Source organism: Cibotium barometz, chromosome 12 (genome assembly GCF_041138505.1).
Source record: "Cibotium barometz isolate CiBa-2024 chromosome 12, ASM4113850v1, whole genome shotgun sequence".
Classification (NCBI taxonomy): domain Eukaryota; kingdom Viridiplantae; phylum Streptophyta; class Polypodiopsida; order Cyatheales; family Cibotiaceae; genus Cibotium; species Cibotium barometz.
The window spans coordinates 48,976,436-48,993,854 of NC_141057.1; the positions used below are offsets into that span (position 1 = coordinate 48,976,436).

The 17,419-nt window shown below is 45.1% G+C and overlaps 1 protein-coding gene across 1 annotated transcript in view; it reads right to left on the reverse strand.

The window, feature by feature from the left end:
* Nucleotides 1-2,777: 2,777 nt before the first annotated feature.
* The window catches only part of LOC147633532 (uncharacterized), a 94,980-nt gene continuing 80,338 nt past the window's right edge, over nt 2,778-17,419 (reverse strand). Inside the window, exons 4-5 of the mRNA XM_086806632.1 lie at nt 4,019-4,175; nt 2,778-3,459 (exon numbers count right to left, since the gene is read on the reverse strand). Of these exons, the coding sequence (XP_086662758.1) occupies nt 3,406-3,459; nt 4,019-4,175 (211 nt within the window). The 3' untranslated portion in view covers nt 2,778-3,405. The remainder of the gene's footprint in view (nt 3,460-4,018; nt 4,176-17,419) is intronic.

The following is a 17,419-nucleotide window of genomic DNA, read 5'->3' on the forward strand; positions in this document are numbered from 1 at the left end:
AAGACTTGATAGATGGTACTCGTTGAATGCAACTCAATATGATGCCTTCACATGTAAAATATGGATTGACCATACACTGTGTCATTCATATCATGCCCCGCTGTGGATTGCTTTGTACTTTGGGATGCACACTGATGATCTTCCATTGAAGTACAGAAGGTTGATTCTCATAAATAACAATTATCTTACGCATGCTTCTTTTGCTGACTTGGTCCATTCGGCTATCCAGCCTCTTCTATTACAAATGCATGACGACATAGACAATGCTTGGTGTAATTTTGTCTCTCGAATGCAATTGCTTATTCGTGATTATGGAAAATTCTATATGGGTGCTTTGCGCAAGCGTGTTGCAGAGGCCAAAAGACTTGTCCAGTCTTATATTGAGCTTAACCAATACCGCCTGTTGACTTCTGATGAGAATGTCTTGCTAATGGATGTTGAAAGCTGCCTCAAACAAAATGATATTCACAAGCTCGTGAAATGGCAAGTTCACGCCCGCCAAAAGCCATTGCTTGACAAGGGTTGCTTATCAAAAGCTTTTTTCATTGCTTGACAATGGTTGCTTATTAAAAGCTTTTTTCATTGCTTGACAAGGGTTGCTTATCTCGGCAGAAACAAAGCATTGTTCGCATTAAGCTTCTGGGATGATACTTGGACTACAAACAAACAGCAACTTGCTGATCAATGTCACGCTCATTTTAGAGCATTGTTTGCAGCTCCACAGCCTCTTTCGGATGATGCTTTAGCAGCCCGTACCCTATTACTGCATGAGGTCATGCCAATCGTCTCTCATGATGAGGCACAGACCTTGGAAGGCCTTTTACACTAAAGAGGAATTGCAGTCTGCTCTTACATGCTTAGGCAAATGGGAATCCCCAAGGCTGGGATGGCTTGACAACAGAATTTTTCCATGCTTTTTGGCCCACTCTCAAGATCCCTTTGTTGTGTTTGACACCCATAAGCTATGGGGGATGTCCTTCCTACATTAGGATTCCTCCAATAGCAAACCCATGTTACCCGCTTATTGGAAAGCAGGCTTGCTGAAATTATTGCCCAAAAAGCAACTCAACGAAATTCTCCAAGACTGGAGACACGTCTCGCTTATGCCTGTTGTGTACAAACTGCTTACCAAAATGATTGTCAATCGCATTAAGGGCATACATCACTCTGGCTTGCATCCAACGCAATATGGCTTTGTTCCTAGAAGACAAATTATGGACAACATAGCAAATGCTTATATGGGCATTGAATATGCTAAGTATATTGCGCAAGATGTCATGATCCAACAGGTTGACATTGCAAAAGCATTTGACATTGTCCATAGGGACTTCATCACTGCGGTCATGGACCGATGGGCTTTGGTCCCAAAATGTGGAATGTGATTTACTGGTTATATGAAGATGGCACATTGGTGAGCTTTCGGCCCCATGGTCGCTAGGTAGATCTGCGAGGCAAGGTTGTCCGCTCAATTCACTACTCTATGCGATTGCTATGCATCCTATGTTGTTATATATGGACAAACTTACGCAGCAAGAAAGCTTGCATGGTATTAGGATGCCCGACAGCTCTACTTTTGTCATTTTTGGGCTTCTGGGTTGTCCTTATGCCACTTCTTTGATTACAACTTGGCCACGTATCCTTTGTTATCTACATTGGTCTTGTAGGCCTCCAAATAAAGGTAACTCCTTCCGCACTCGGAGCATTCATTGGAGTCGGGCTTTTCCTTGACCACTTGCTTTGGATCATCCTCGACGAGCCTATCATTTATCAGTATTGGGTATCCATTGTGTGCACGATGTTGTGGATGAGCATGGCATGGTTTTGTCTTTTCCTAGAGCACTCCAGACTTGTCATTTCGGAATGCACCACCGTCTGATTTGGCATGAGATTATTCAGCTATTGGAGCCCTTTCAGCCAGTGCCTCCTCTTGAGACGGTTGATGCATTGCAGGATTGGTCTTTTGATCATCAGCAGCCGGGTTATCCAATTGTTCCATTTTATCTCCTCACTGTCTCAAAGGCATATCGCTTGATTATTCCTCCACCTTGGATTGTGGATCATGGGACCAGTCTTTGGCATATTGACAAGCCGTTGTCTTGGTGGCGACTTACATTAAAAAAGGTATATGGAAATCCAAGATGCCACTCAAACAACGGGTTTTCCTCTAGAGATGCATTACTGGCGTGCTTCCCGTAGGAGCCTTGCTTGCACGTCAGCATATTGCTCCAGCTCTTTGTCGTCGATGCTTCCACACTGCTGAGAGTGTACCTCATATAATATGGACATGTCAGCATTCTCGCGACTTTATTCACCGCCTCTCCAGCTCCTTACAGCTTCGTTTCCCTCGCCATCAATTTGGGCGCCTTTTTGGATCTTTGGTAGATTGACTTCGGACCTTTCAGAGTTCATGCTTTTCTTTGACTGGACGCGATTCTGGGCGTTGTGGGGGGACCATCTACTTCACCCAGAATCAGCTCCACTTTTGTGGTGACCCTGTTCCACCTTTTCCCCATTTCCATACTGCTCTTTTCAGGTCTCTCCGTGATTGCTTCGATCTCGGAGAGCTCTCCCTTCAGCAGTTTGAGGTATTTTCACACTGTTTTTAGCTCCTTATTCATAGCACCACCCACATTGGGCGGCTATGAATGTACAGTGGCTTCACACTGTTTTCATTAATATATAGTGGCTTAACAAAAAAAAAAGTACGTGCGTGTGCGCGCACGTGCAAGGTGGGTGGGTACCTCAATAAGCAACAAAAACCATGCTGAACAACTTGATGACTAAAAGAATTGATCATGATAGAATCGAGCATGAATGTTAAGAATGAAAGAATAACCAGAGTCTACATCAATGATGTAAAAACCCTTTCTGATGGATTGCAAAGTTTTTGTCTGTGCACGTCCGAACACCAACAAATTTTGACATTGGCAACCTGCAAGATTGCGCATTCATCTTCCAAGTACATGCCTTTCAAGCAGCATCATTACTACAAATCAAATGCAAACGCCTTCAACCTAACCATATGGAGGCAAAGACTGTAGCAGCTACCACTGCAGAAATGGTTCCAAGAATGGCAAACGTTCAATGCATGCTCTGCACCACACACGGTACTGTGGACCATAATTGAATGACTGAGATCATAATCCGCAGTTGCCCAACAGCACTTTTGCAGAAGCCGCAAGCAAGAAACTGTGACTGAGTAGCATCTTTTCCAAGCATCCATGCATCCCAGGAGTACCAAGCATATGATGAGAATGGTATCCTTCAGGCTGATAACTGTTAGGCAGCTTCTGTTAGTACATTACGAAGTACTGAAGGTCAGACTGATAACTGTTAGGCGGCTTCTGTTAGTACATTACGAAGTACTGAAGGTCTTGCTGACCAGTGCACAACTTTTCCACTTGACTAGAAAGAATCCTTGAGAACAGCAGGGACATCTTGACTTGCAGTAGGAGACAACTGCAAAACACAACCCCGTCCACTTTGTAACTGATTTCTAATCCATATGCATTAGCCATAGGACTTGGTCAAAAGTTGTTTCTTTGCCTCTTAACTAGCCAGATATGATGAATGCATTCAAAAGGCCAGATCTGATGAAAGCTTTTAAGAGAAATCAGACTGAATGCCAGAAATTGTGCATGCACATGTCCATGGGTACTGTGCACGTGTGCCTCCATGTGCCATGCATGCAGGTGTGCATGTTTGTGTCCGCATGCATGTACATATGGATGCATGTGTTTAGGTGTTGTAATGAGCCTGTAGGGATGTGCACATGTACCTTGCAGGTGAGTGTGCATGCATGTGTGCGCGCGCACATGCACATGTGCACAAGCGTGTATGAGAGTGAAAGTGTGCGCGCATGTGATGCTACTTGTGCACATGTGCACAAGTGTGTATGAGAGTGAAAGTGTGCGTGCATGCGATGCTACTTTTGGATCTACCCAAGGCATCTAAACTCAGTTTCATATTTATTTATTTTTTAACCAAAAAAAGAATGGGTGCTTCCTGAGTGTATTACAAGTATAGAGTTCTTTTTCTGCAATGCGCCATAATCCAATTGTAGTGCTTCCACCTCATCTTGCATATGCTTGATTTTATCTTGATACTGTTGCACTTCTTCCCTAACCTCCTTTAACTGAGTTTCCATCTTCCAAAAAGCACCTGGGGACCTCTCCCTAAAACAGAGAACATCCCACAATATCACTACTACTATCACAAGTCCCAACTCTTGAGACAAAAAAATTTCTGACTTTATATAAAAAGAAACGAGACCACCGCACTAAGTTCCAGATTTTTGCAACTCTTAAGTCCACCAACCAAATTCTCTTGCACAAAACCACATGTAATCTTATGAAAACACAATGAACTCAAATATTTATTCAAAATTTCTTCAAACTTGTTTGTTGTAATTCACATTGGAAAAGCAAAACACATCAAAGGCTCAATCTGATACAATGTCTTCATCTGAGGTTTGAAAAACTATCATTTTGATTTAAAAGGTATGTGAATGAGCAGTTGAATTGAGACATCCATGGGCTCTACTAATCCAGATTCTCTGGCCACACATGAAGCAAACCATTTCCACATGCAGAAGTTGATCCGGAACTTCTTATGGGCCGGCAGTGATGGGAGGCCTGCCCAGGCCAAGGTGGCATGGCCCACGGATTTAGCCCAGCTTTTGAGGGTAGATTTGCAGCCAGCTTACTCCGAGCTTGGGAGCACCTCAGGCCGGCCCTTAGGCAGCTAGCTCCAGTAGCCTCAGAGGAGCTTCTTCGGCAGCCACTGATTTGGAACCCCTGGTCCGTTTACCCAGTGGCTATATGTTGGGGGCCCAACCTCATGTATCATGGGGTGCATTGAGTACAAGACCTCCCAGGTCCCTCGGAGATTGGCTAGCACACAGGCAGCTTCCCCCACACGTTCAAGAGAGAGGCCTGGCAGGGATCTGGGGTAGAGACAGACTCGACCTCGGCATCGACTCTTTTATTCCTCAAGAGTGGCTGACATCCCAGACCCAACCCCCCCACGCTGGCTAGGAGGGTTTACTAGGCATGATATTCTATTGAAAGTCCATGGGGCGGATGAGGGTTGTGGTTTGCTCACTTTTTCTATTGGTCCCAATGGCAGATTAGAGACATCAGAGCCTCCCTTGGAGGATTTCAGTGGTTGTACCTTACAGAGGGTGAGGGTGAGGGTAGGCTCGAGTGGCACATAGACCCCCCGCCGGCAAAGGTGGCCAGAGAGAGACTCTGGCGACTATGGCATTGGGAGAGCCAAGCTCACACGCCTCCAGTGGGACCCGGGAGAGTGGACGTGGCGTGATCCTACTGATCGGGAGGAGACTCTGGATGCCCCCTTTTTCACATACGGAGCGTGGCTAGGCCGCAGGATTCAGATGCCAGAGATTAATGGCACCCCGGTAGCAGCAATACATTAGCAGTCACAGGGCCTCTCCCAACATTTTCTCACGGATTTTTGGAAGAGGCTCTGGGACAGTTTTCGGCCACGAAAGATCACCCTCTTTCGTTGGCTGATGATACACATGAGCTTGGCAGTTGGCACGTGGCTGGCCATTGGTGGTCAACCAATAGCTTGCCGAGGTGCAGCCACCCGCAGGAGTCTCAGCGACACGGCCTTTGGGATTGCCCAAAGGCTCAACAGGTTTGGCAATAGATTCTCCTTATCTTCACGATGGACGGGACTTCGGCCCCCGTATCATTACATGGGGCATTGTCGCTTGGGCAACAGAGACTATGGTTGTCAAGGCTTATGAGGAGGATGGTGGAAGGCTTGCCTTTGAGGTCTCTCACCTCCGCATTTCTACAGTACCAGTCATAGCCCCATCTACTGACCACTAGAGACCGGGCTCATGTCAAAGATGGGAGATTTCCAATAGCATTGCAACCTGGCACATATGGAGAACTAGATGCAGTGAAGCCATTGAGGGTACCCACACTCCACCTCTCTCTCTCTCTCTCTCTCTCTCTCTCTCTCTCTCTCTCTCTCTCATAATGTCTCCCAAGGGGTACCAAAAGAGCTAAGAAGGTGAACTCTTGGTCATGGTGGGATGAAGTGGATGTCCTTGAACAGGGTGTTGGAGGGGGAGCTAGGAGATGGAAATGTTGCTATTGCAACATTACCAAATTCACATGAGCCAACCGGGTACGAGGACATCTTCTTCATGAAGTTGGTCAAGAAATACAGCCTTGTGGAGCCATCCCTACCGAGAAAAAAAGGGAGCTTGAAGCCAAGCATAATGCTGTCCTTTTTCATGCTCCCCCTACAAGGACCCTTCACTCTGTACAGCTCCTTCCAATCCCTCTCAACCCATGAACTTCTCTGCATCAATTGCCTCCTCTTCCATGCATCAACCACCCCCAAGAGGCACCCAACGCACTCTTGGGGCAGGCAAGCTTCAGGAGAGCTTTCTCTACCACTGACCATGTATTCACTTTGAGATGTATGATTGATCAGGCCAGAGTGAGGAAGAGAAAGCTCTATTGCTGCTTTGTGGATATCCGCAAGGCATTTGACACAGTACCACGAGAGAGGCTCTTTCAGCGCCTGCAGTCTCTTGGCATACCAGCAGATATGACATGGGGCATCTATGCATTATATGAGCAGGTTTTTGGGCGAGTCAGATGTCCAGGAGGTATGTCCGAGACTATTGCTAGTACCATTGGTGTGAAGCAAGGATGCCCACTTTCCCCCACGCTATTTGGGTTATACATTGATGAGGTGGCTGACTTCATTACACGGGGAGGCGGAGATGGAGTTGATTTAGCAGGTACCTCAGTACATATTATGCTCTATGCTGATGATATTGTATTAGTGTCTGAGTCTCCAGGTGGTCTACAGCAACATCTACATGCACTCGATGATTTCTGCACACAGAGGGGTCTTACTGTGAACCTTGGGAAAACCAAGGTTATGGTCTTTCATACATCGAGACAGGGCAGGAGTCAGCTGACATTCACTCTCGCAGGATGCCAAGTGGAGGTGGTGACATCATACGTGTACCTAGGGGTTACCTTCTCTGCAGCAGCCACACGCTTCACCATGGGTTCAACAGCCAGAGCTAGATTGACACGGGGATATGCAGCATTGGCTATGCTAGAGAGACAGTGCCACCAGGCGCATTTTCAGGAGCCCCGGACGAAGGGGTGGCTATTTGACACATTAGTCACACGGGCATTGATGTATGGAGCAGCAGTATGGGTGCCAGGCCTTGCTACCCATTGGTGGACACAGATAGAGAGACCACAGGCCCTCATGATGGCACGCATGATACGCAACAAACCGTCAGTACCTCATGACATTATCCGAGCAGAGTTTGTTGCGCCTCCTATGATGGTAGAGGCCATATTTCAGACTATATGCCTGCTAGACAGATTCAGAGAGATGCCACAGGACAGATTATCATATAGAGCTTTTGAGGCATCTAGACAGTTGGCTGAGGCAGGAGACAGAGGATCATGGTATGCACAGGTCACACATTGGTTCTCACAGCATGGCCTAGACATGGATCATCTACCACCATTCCAGTATGACAGGGATGCACCACATATCCGTCTCTCTCATAGTGAGAGGAACAGAGTATTGAGACAGGATCTATGGCAGCTCTATACACGAGAGACATGGATATCGCCTACACAGCCTCTTCCACCGAAGATGCTATACTACAGAGATCACTTGATGAGTATCACTGATGATGGATTTATAGAGAGGCCTAGATACATGGAGGGCTTTTTACCACACGGCTCCCGAGTGGCTATTGGTCAGCTCAGAGTTTCATCACACCGATTGGAGATTGAGACTGGCAGAGCACCACGGATCCCCCGAGAGGAGAGGGTATGCAGATTGTGCAGAGAGGAGGTGGAGAGTGAGAAGCATTATGTATGCAGATGCAGAGCATATACAGCCATCAGAGAGAGATATCCCATTTTATTCAGAGAGCCACATTCCCTACGCCAGATCTTTGAGGCAGCAGACCACTGGGGAGATACATTCTAGACATACACCGCCACAGAGAGACATTATTACAAGCTCAGACAGCTCCAGAGGGGGGGTGACAGACACAGATTACTACATTTTTTCAGAGATCCATCCCCCTCCCAGCCCCTACACGGCAGGGAATTACTCTCCAGAGAGCAAAGACACTTAGAGCCCGCAGGAGACAGAGGACACCTGGCTTTCGGACACCACGCCTATACCAGAGAGAGATGACAGAGATCAGAGCTCAGTTTCACAGAGAGGGTGCGGAGCGACTGGCTCGCTTCAGAGCACACCTAGGCATGTTCTTCAAGGAGCTGTGGGACACCCCCTTCACTGATGTATACCATTTTATACCCCCAGTATGGTACAGGATGGAGCTAGCTAGGTTGCATATCATGATTGTATACTCCATGCATATAGCTTTGCATTCTCCTAGTAGTAGAGCTCCATCCCCTGCACACCCAGAGTCAGCTTTTTTATTCAGTAATTTTTCATTTTGTTGGGATGACAGAGGATACCCCATACAGGTACTCCGATTTGTCTCATAGGCCGAGTTCGGTCTTTTGGAAGACGTTAATAAAATCTTTCTTTCTTTCTTTCTTGCTACCTCTTGGAATCCATGCAAAAGAGAAGCAGTGGATGCACCTATTGCAAGGGCTTTTTTACCATGACCATATTGCATTCAATGTAGCAAGGTCTCCCTACTTCCAGGAAATGGTTTGCCTCATTGCTGAGGTTGGACCTATCTATACTCTCCTCTCCTCGGAGCAGCTCAGGTTGCTAAAGGAGAAAGAAGCCATTGATCTTGCCATGCAAAATGTCAAAGAAGGTTGGCAAAAGAATGGTGTCTCTGTCATTAGTGATGGATGGATTTAGATCTAGAGTTCTAGGGCAATGGGCAAGAGAGGGATAATGAAGTCTCTGAAGGTTGGGATCTTATTCTTGCGAGACTGGTTCCAGATGCTGTGGTACAAAGAGCAATTAGAAGCCGGCTCTCCTTGTATACGAGCAAAGCTAGAAAGTTCGGTTCTGCAGATGCACAAGCGGACATGACACGTGGGAGAGCCTCTTTGGTGGGAGGATTATGGAGCAGCAACTCTAGATCTTCAACGTCTTGCCATCCGCATTCTTAGTCAGAATGCAAATTCCTCTCCTATTGAGCAATTGGAGTGTCTTTAGCCATGTTGCCTCGAAGAAGAGGAACCGCCTATTAACAACTAGAACAAATGATTTGGTGTATGTGGAAACCAACTTGCGCCTTTTGGCTCAAGTTGCAAGTGGTAATCTTGACAATGAGAGAAGCATATCATGAAGGGAGATTCGGATTCAGATTTTGATAAGCTTCCAACTTCACCATCTCATGATGCAGTACGAATGAGAGTTTGGATGATATTCTAAGCTCTATTTGACATTCTCCTTTTTAGAGTGCCTTAATAGCTCTTTGTTCATTTCCTTAGTTATCCAAGCCCTCTGTTGTACCCTTGTTTTCTTCATGAGAAATCTATGAACATGGCTAGCTGCTGCTACTTTTGAAAATTGTTCTCTTTGAAGTTTTTCCCTGTTTGTGCGCTGTGAATTTATTGCATTCTTTACTCTATTTGTCTATCTTGTAACTTGTTTGCAACATAATTAATGTCTCATTCCTATCTAAACTCTATCTCATGATGGCGTGTCGTTCACGTTCCCATTTCGAGTCCAAACGTCCCCGTTCCCCGTTCAAAAGTCTGGGCCTCGTTCCTGTTCCCGTTCCCGTTGCACATTCCATGTGACTATGGGCCTCTCTCCCCCTATATGAAAAAGCCTTCTCCTCATAGAGCGGCCAACCGGAGGAGAAGTGCATCTTTCTACACCTCTTGACTATTTGTTCCCGCCCCGGACATGGAGGCAAGTTTGTATCTAGCCCTTTGTGGCTGTTTTTATTAAATAATAGAAGGATCTTTTTCCTAGGAAAAAAAAATTTTTAAAGCTCGGCTCTGATACCACTGTAACAGGCTCTGATACCACTGTAACAGGCTTTTCCCATAGATCTTGATAATTGACTAAATTAAAAAAACAATGATGTAGATGGAATGCAAGCCCAATTTGCATCTGTGATTAGTGTGTGCTCTTTTACTGACCTAAGGACCAAAGATGGGCTTACGACCCCCCCCCCCCCCGCCCCTGGCAGCGCCTCAAGGTTAGTGTGGAAGGTTATACCCTTTTTTCTTAGCAACATTAACTATGAGGTCCCTATCCTATCAAAACTGTTATAAGGCATCTAAACGTTGTTGCAGTTCCTGTTGAAAGTGTAATTGAAGCACTACATCATCTGCATAATTGCCATGGTCTCATAGACCCTTGTGGTCTTTTATAAGACGATTTTTCTTTCTTTCTACTAGTATAGAGGTAGCCCCTCCAAAAGAGGTAATAATATCAGTCAATTGCAAAAAGTACACTGGAGAGTCAGCCACCCTGTTGTACAATGAATTCCTAAATTGTGCATTCTTCAATTGACCTACTCATATAGTGTCATATTGGCCCATAACAATAGCTCCTCTGCCTCTAGCTCCCTCAGTCTACTGATGGATCAAACATGAATCTGTCTAACTTTGACTATCTAACTTCGTGTAATTATATTTTCAGGAAGGTTAGATATTATTTAGTTGCTTTGTGGATTTTGGTGCTAGCTTTTTGGCTTGTTTGCTGCCTTGCAATGCTTTATTTGGGATCCTTGCTATTAAATGGGAGCAGTACTACTAGGTGAGCCTTGCTTTTGAATCAACATCTTTCAATTGATTGTCAGTGTTAACCTTATGTACATGCCCACAAGGTATTATCCTAGTTGCCCAATCAAGAGATTGTGGGTTCAAGCTTATGTACATGCCCACAAGCTATGTTCCTAGTAGTCCCAATCAAGAGATTGTGGGTTCAAATCCTATTGGATGACATTTCCCTCCTGATTCTAATTCTCGTTTCTGAAATGGAAGCAGCATCACGAAGTGTGTTGCTTTTGGCTTGTTAGAATTTCTCATAATTGATTGATATTCCTACATGTCCTCGAGGAATTAATTGCATGCTTAAGGCTCACATCTTCCAGTACGGAGATTCTGGGTTTAAACCCTCTTGGAGGACAAAAATGGCTGGCAGGGAGCATGAAGAACCCTAATACTTGACAAAGTAGCTTCTTAGCTACTTAAATTGGCCTCATCATTGAGTACCTCTTCTAATTATGCACCACATGGCCCTTCTTGGCAGCAATACATTAAGCCCCATTAGTAACATTTCGTCTTTGTACTCTCTTTGATCAACAAAGTTTGAAGATTGCTTTCCTTGATTGGGAAAGTTTCTTCCTCTTTCCCTTGCTTGTTGCTTGATATGGCAATCACTTTTAACGTGTGCTTATTTTCCGCAATAAAAAGAAGGATCTTTGCTTTAAAATGCATGGTCAAAACTTCCTCTTTCTCTAGAGGCGTAAGATAAACTGTATCTTTGTCGTTGACCTTGATAACCAAAAGAGTGTTGGATCAATTGGAAGGATTTTTGAAATTACCTTTTCCACGGCCTCGACCTCCTCTTCCTCTTTGAAAGTTTGATCCCACATTGCATGCTTTTTCACTCCCTCTTAAACTCTTGGGGTTCATCTACATAGAGCTCACTCTTCTTGGAGTACAATGCCTGAAACTTCTTCAAAGGATGGAGTGTGCTGATAACATTAGAGCCCTACACAAACTTTTATAACTGGGAGGTAGAGCATTAAGTGTACATGTTACATGTTCACATCAGAAACTCCATCTCAAATTCCAAGCAAGTCATCACATACATCTTTAAGGTTTGTCAAGAAAGACACCGCTGTCTCGTCCTGTTTCATCATCATTATGAAGATGTTGCTTCAAGTAAAGCAACTGGGTTGTATTCATTGCTTCATGAATGTTGTGAGGGGTATTCCAAGCCTCCATTCAGGAATTGGCTAAATCTATTTGTGAAATGATATGGTCCTGCACAAACATACTAATCTAACATGATGCTCTTCAGGCTCTTCAATCAAACTTTTGTTGAAGCTCGGCCCTAAAATTTGCTCTCTTCGGATGTAGGCTCATCCCCTTCTACTGAGATCCCTTCTTTGATTTCAATCACCCCCTACTTAGGTGTCTTCCAAACGGGCATCAAAGGTCTTCTCTCTAGACCTGTGGTGATCTCCAAAGATCCCTCAAAACCAACAAGTTTTTTATTCTGAACTTCCATACTTGATAATTCTTACCATTCAATTTACTATTATTAGGCAACATTGATGCTTTCATCCATCTTTTTGACTCTCTTCACTAGAGCGAAGGTGCAAACGAATTCATCTTCCCAACAATATTTTATGAACATCTTGAATATCTTGTCCAGTAACAGGCCGACCAGCACCTCTAGCATGTATATAAGAAAAAGTCATCATTTGCATTCATTACATATCACCTTTTGAAGAAGTTAGAAGTCAACATTAGCATGTAGAAGGCCAGAGGTCACCCCTTTGGGATAGACCAACAGCCTTGAAGATGTCCAGATGTTTTTGTCACCTTTTTGTAATATAATACTAGAAAACCTAACACCAACTCTCTCTCTCTCTCTCTTCTCACCTCTATCTCAATCATGTTTAATTAGCATCTTGTTCTTAATCAAGCTTAGGACTATGGATTAGTACAACAAGGATTCCGCACATGTAACGTTGGTATCAGAGCATTCACACTTAGCCACTAAGCATAGTCCCAAGGAGGTGCACAGATCCAACAGAAGAATGCAGATAGGGTAGCATATGGAGTGGTCCACAACAGGTGAAGCTAGAGGAAAGCATTCTTTGGGGATATGTACTCATAACCAGTACATCATTAAGCTCTCAGATCAGTTCCGAAGGCCTAGCGACAAGCATGATCAGTTCCAACAAGTGACCCGCCATAGTGTTAAGGGAAAGGGATAGCAAGCATGGGGACACTAGTGGAACACATGCTCGATTCTTCAACAAGACTTGGAAGTGGAGACCACAAGTGGAAGGTATTCAGACAAAGTGTCAAAGCAAAAGGTCAAAGTCAAAGCATTAAGTCAAAGTTAGTAGTCCAAAGAGGAAGGATGACAATGTCCACCCTGCATCGAGTTTAACAAGAGGAGATGTCACGTGCACACCCATGCCATGGCTTAATCCTCAGCATGAACAACATAATCCGTGTTTAGGACAACATCAGCATTGACATCATGGAGGGCATGGGAACCCAATCGGCACCCATAAGAAGGCTATCATACAGCAGTCACGACAGCCATCAGGGGGACCCAAGCCAGCATCATCTAGTCAGCCAACAGTTGGACCCTACCGGAAGCTCACCATTTAAATCGGACCGAGGGTGGTCAAGACCTCGGCCGACCTTGCTACGCGAGACGTCCTCCATTGACTCTCCATTAGCTGTTGCAACTTTATCTGATTAGGTCTCCACGACCTCATTCACAAGACGGTCAAAATGCTTCCCCAGCATTCTTGACATAAGAAAATCATTTAGAAACATGTCATAAATACAGTTTCTATGACGAACAATCGTCTTTCCATATTGTTCCACTTCAATTCTCATTTATTTCATATGTATTCCCATTCTCATCACATCATTTTCCATCTCATCACATCTTTTCTCATTTATCCGCATCAGATCTCATCAACTCGCATCTAGCAAGGAAGTAAGCTCAGCATTTAAAGCGATATTTTATGAATATCTTGTCCAGCAATAGGCCGACCGCAATCTAGTAGGCCGTTCAGCACCTCTAGCATATATCTAGATAAATCCAAGAACATGCCCAATCCAGTAGGCCGACCAGCACCTCTAGCATGTATATAAGCAAAAGTCATCATTTGCATTCATATCATATAACCTTTTGAAGAAGTTAGAAGTCAGCATTAGCATGTAGAAGGCCAGAGGTTGCTCCTTTGGGGTAGACCAACAGCCTTGAAGAGGTAAAGACATTCTTGTCACCTTTTTGTACTATAATACTAGAGAACCCTGGCACCAACTCTCCCCCGAGAGGAGAGGGTATGCAAATTGTGCAGAGAGGAGGTGGAGAGTGAGGAGCATTATGTATGCAGAGCATTATGTATGCAGATGTAGAGCATATACGGCCATCAGAGAGAGAGATCCCATTTTATTCAGAGAGCCACATTCCCTACGCTAGATCTTTGAGGCAGCAGACCAGCGCATACTGAGGAGATTCATTCTAGACATACAGCGTCACAGAGAGACATCATTACAAGCTCAGACAACTCCAGAGGGGGGACAACAGACACAGATTACTACATTTTTTCAGAGATCCATCCCACTCCCAGCCCCTACACGGCAGGGAATTACTCTCCAAAGAGTAGAGACACTCAGAGCCCGCAGGAGACAGAGGACACCTGGCTTTCGGACACCACGCCTATACCAGAGAGATGACAAAGATCAAAGCTCAGTTTCACAGAGAGGGTGCGGAGCGACTGGCTCGCTTCAGAGCAGACCCAGGCATGTTCTTCAGGGAGCTGTGGACACCCCCTTCATTGATGTATACCATTTTATACCCCCAGTATGGTACAGGATGGAGCTAGCTAGGTTGCATATCATGATTGTATACTCCATGCATATAGCTTTGCATTCTCCTAGTAGTAGAGCTCCATCCCCTCCCCCACTCATTGTACTTATTGCACACCCAGATTCAGCTTCTTAGTTCATTACTTTTTTATTTTGTTTTGATGACAAAGAATACCCCATACAAGTACACCGATTTGTCTCATAGGCCGAGTTCGGTCTTTTGGAAGACGTTAATAAAATCTCTCTCTCTCTCTCTCTCTCTCTCTCTCTCTCTCTCTCTCTCTTAATCATGTTTAATTAGCATGTTCTAATTAAAAAGGCTTAGGGTTGTGAATCACTACAGCAAGGCTTCCGCGCATGCAACAAAACTTGGCGCCAATACACACGGAATACGTATCATGCGGGCTTCCTCTTGGGGATTCTCTTCCCTTTGATTCCCATCTTCGAGCTCTTGGATATGCTCGACCAACTTGTAATTGAGGGCAAGGACTCTTTGTCAGAATGCACAACAGAAAATGAGACTACTGCTGTGAGAAAGAAAACGCAGAAGTGTAGAGAGAGAGAGAGAAGTTGTATAAACTCTGCCATAAACACAGATCTGGTACAAACTGGAAGTGGAAGGCAAGGGTGGCATTTATACCACCCTATGCTGCTGGTCGGCCAGCCCAAAAACAGCCGACAACAGCATAAATGTCCACGACTAGGATAAAGCTAGTCAGCCAGCACATATACAGTCGACCAGGACAAAAAACACAGTTGGCCAGCACAGAGACAGTAAGCCAGAACCAGACAGCCCCCACGACCAAAAAATAGGGAAAAACATAGAAAAAAGGGGAAAAATGGAGAGAACTCCAAGGCAAGCACACCACAACAGAGGCCCTCACTAAGCAATATGGTACAGACAGGAGATGATTGCTAACACCCCCTCTCAACTCTTGGATGTGGAACCAACCCCAGTGAGCTGGAGTGCTGAGGTAGACTTTTCGTGAAAAGGTCTGTCGCATTGTCCTCCATTGAACAATAAACAAGCAAGATGTCACCAACCAAAATCTTCTCACGAACAAAGTGATATTGTATCTCTATGTGCTTGGTCTAGGCATGGAAGACCGGGTTCCGAGCAATAGCTATACAGCTTTGGTTATCGCACTGGATGATCGTGGGTTCCTTCTGTGGAAACCCAATCTCGCCAAGTAACTTCCTTAACCACACAACCTCGTAAGCAGCACCATAAGCAGCCCGATACTCTGTCTCTGTAGAAGACAAGGCAATAGTTGACTGCCTCTTGCTGCTCCATGAAATAGCTCTTGAGCCAAGGGTAAATCTGTAGCCTGATGTAGATCTCCTCGTGTCTGGATCTTCTCCCCAATCCGACTCACTCCAACCTTGAAGTCTGACTCGTCCCTTCATTCTCTCTCTAGTGTCATAGAAGAGTCTAAGATCCTTCGCTGCGTCCCAATGAGTCTTCAAAGGTGTCTGCATAAATGAGCTCAACAGCCCCACTAGAAAGCTCAAGTCCAATCTGGTGTTCAGCAACCAAATCAATGAACCAACAACCTTCCGATACAAGGAGGCATCAACTTGCTCACAAGATCATTAACTGTAAGTTTGGTGTTTGGGTCCATTGGTGAAGAAATAGGCTTGCAGTTCTCCATCCCAAAGGTCTCCAGCAACTCATGAACATACAAGTGCTGAGAAACAAAGAACCCCCTCTGGGTCTGCCAAATCTCCAATCCCAAAAAGAAATAGAGTAAGCCCAAGTCAGTCATCTCAAACTCCTTTGACAAGGCATCTTCATCCCAGCTATGTACTCCACATGACCGCCAATGAGAATGAGATCATCCACATAAAGGATAAGCAACGTGACCAAACCGCGTTCCCGAAAGAGATACAAGTTAGGATCTGCAACTGATATCTGAAAACCTGTCCGTAGAAACAAGGAATCAATCTTCTGATTCCAAGCCCTGGGAGCTTGTTGAAGGCCATACAAGGCCTTCTGTACCTGTAAACCATCCCCTTTGATCCCGGAACCTCAAAGCCTGGAGGTTGCTTAACATACACCCCCTCCTGTAAGTCACCATTAAGGAACGCAGATTTTACATTCATCTGATACACCGACCACCGCTAAGAAGAGGCAAGGGCAAGAACTGTCTAAATCGTGGTCATCCTCGCTATCGGTGCAAAGGTATCTGTCACCATTTGGCCACCCAATTGGTCTACCCGTGCTTTCTCATCATGTATGTACATTGGGCTGGTGTCCATGGCAGTTGTATATGCCGGGGATTGATGCCACTCATGTGATACTGTGGACTTGGCTTTTCGTTGGAACTTGTGCCTCCGTATACATGCCCAGAAATGCTTGGTGGATTGGTGTTCCAATGGGTCTGGTACTTACATGTACTTGCCTGGAGCACGTCTATTTTGGTATAGTCTCATGAACGGAGATTGTCCATACCAATGCTGCATTGCATAGCATCTTTATGTGCTTGCTTGCAATTGAAATTGCATGCTGTTTTCATGCTTGCTTGACCAATGTGTAGTTCCGGGTAAGGGGACGCCCGCCCGCGAACCGTGCATGTGAAACTGTCTGCTGACATGGTTATGTGGCATGTGACACGTGGTAAGTATTGGTCATAAACCTAGCCTTAGGGGTTAGCACTAATTTATAAGTGAGTTTGTACACACTTCATTAAGTTTTGGGCGACATACCCAATGTCCACCGCCCAAACCTTATCCCCTTTGTACAAAGGGAGTAACCAGCCATGTGTCCACTCTAGCTTGCTCCACACTCATTGTGGTTGGTGTTCCGCGGCCAGAGTTGGAGGATGGGGAGCTTTTACCCTCTACTAGGAAAGAATGGGACGCTTAGG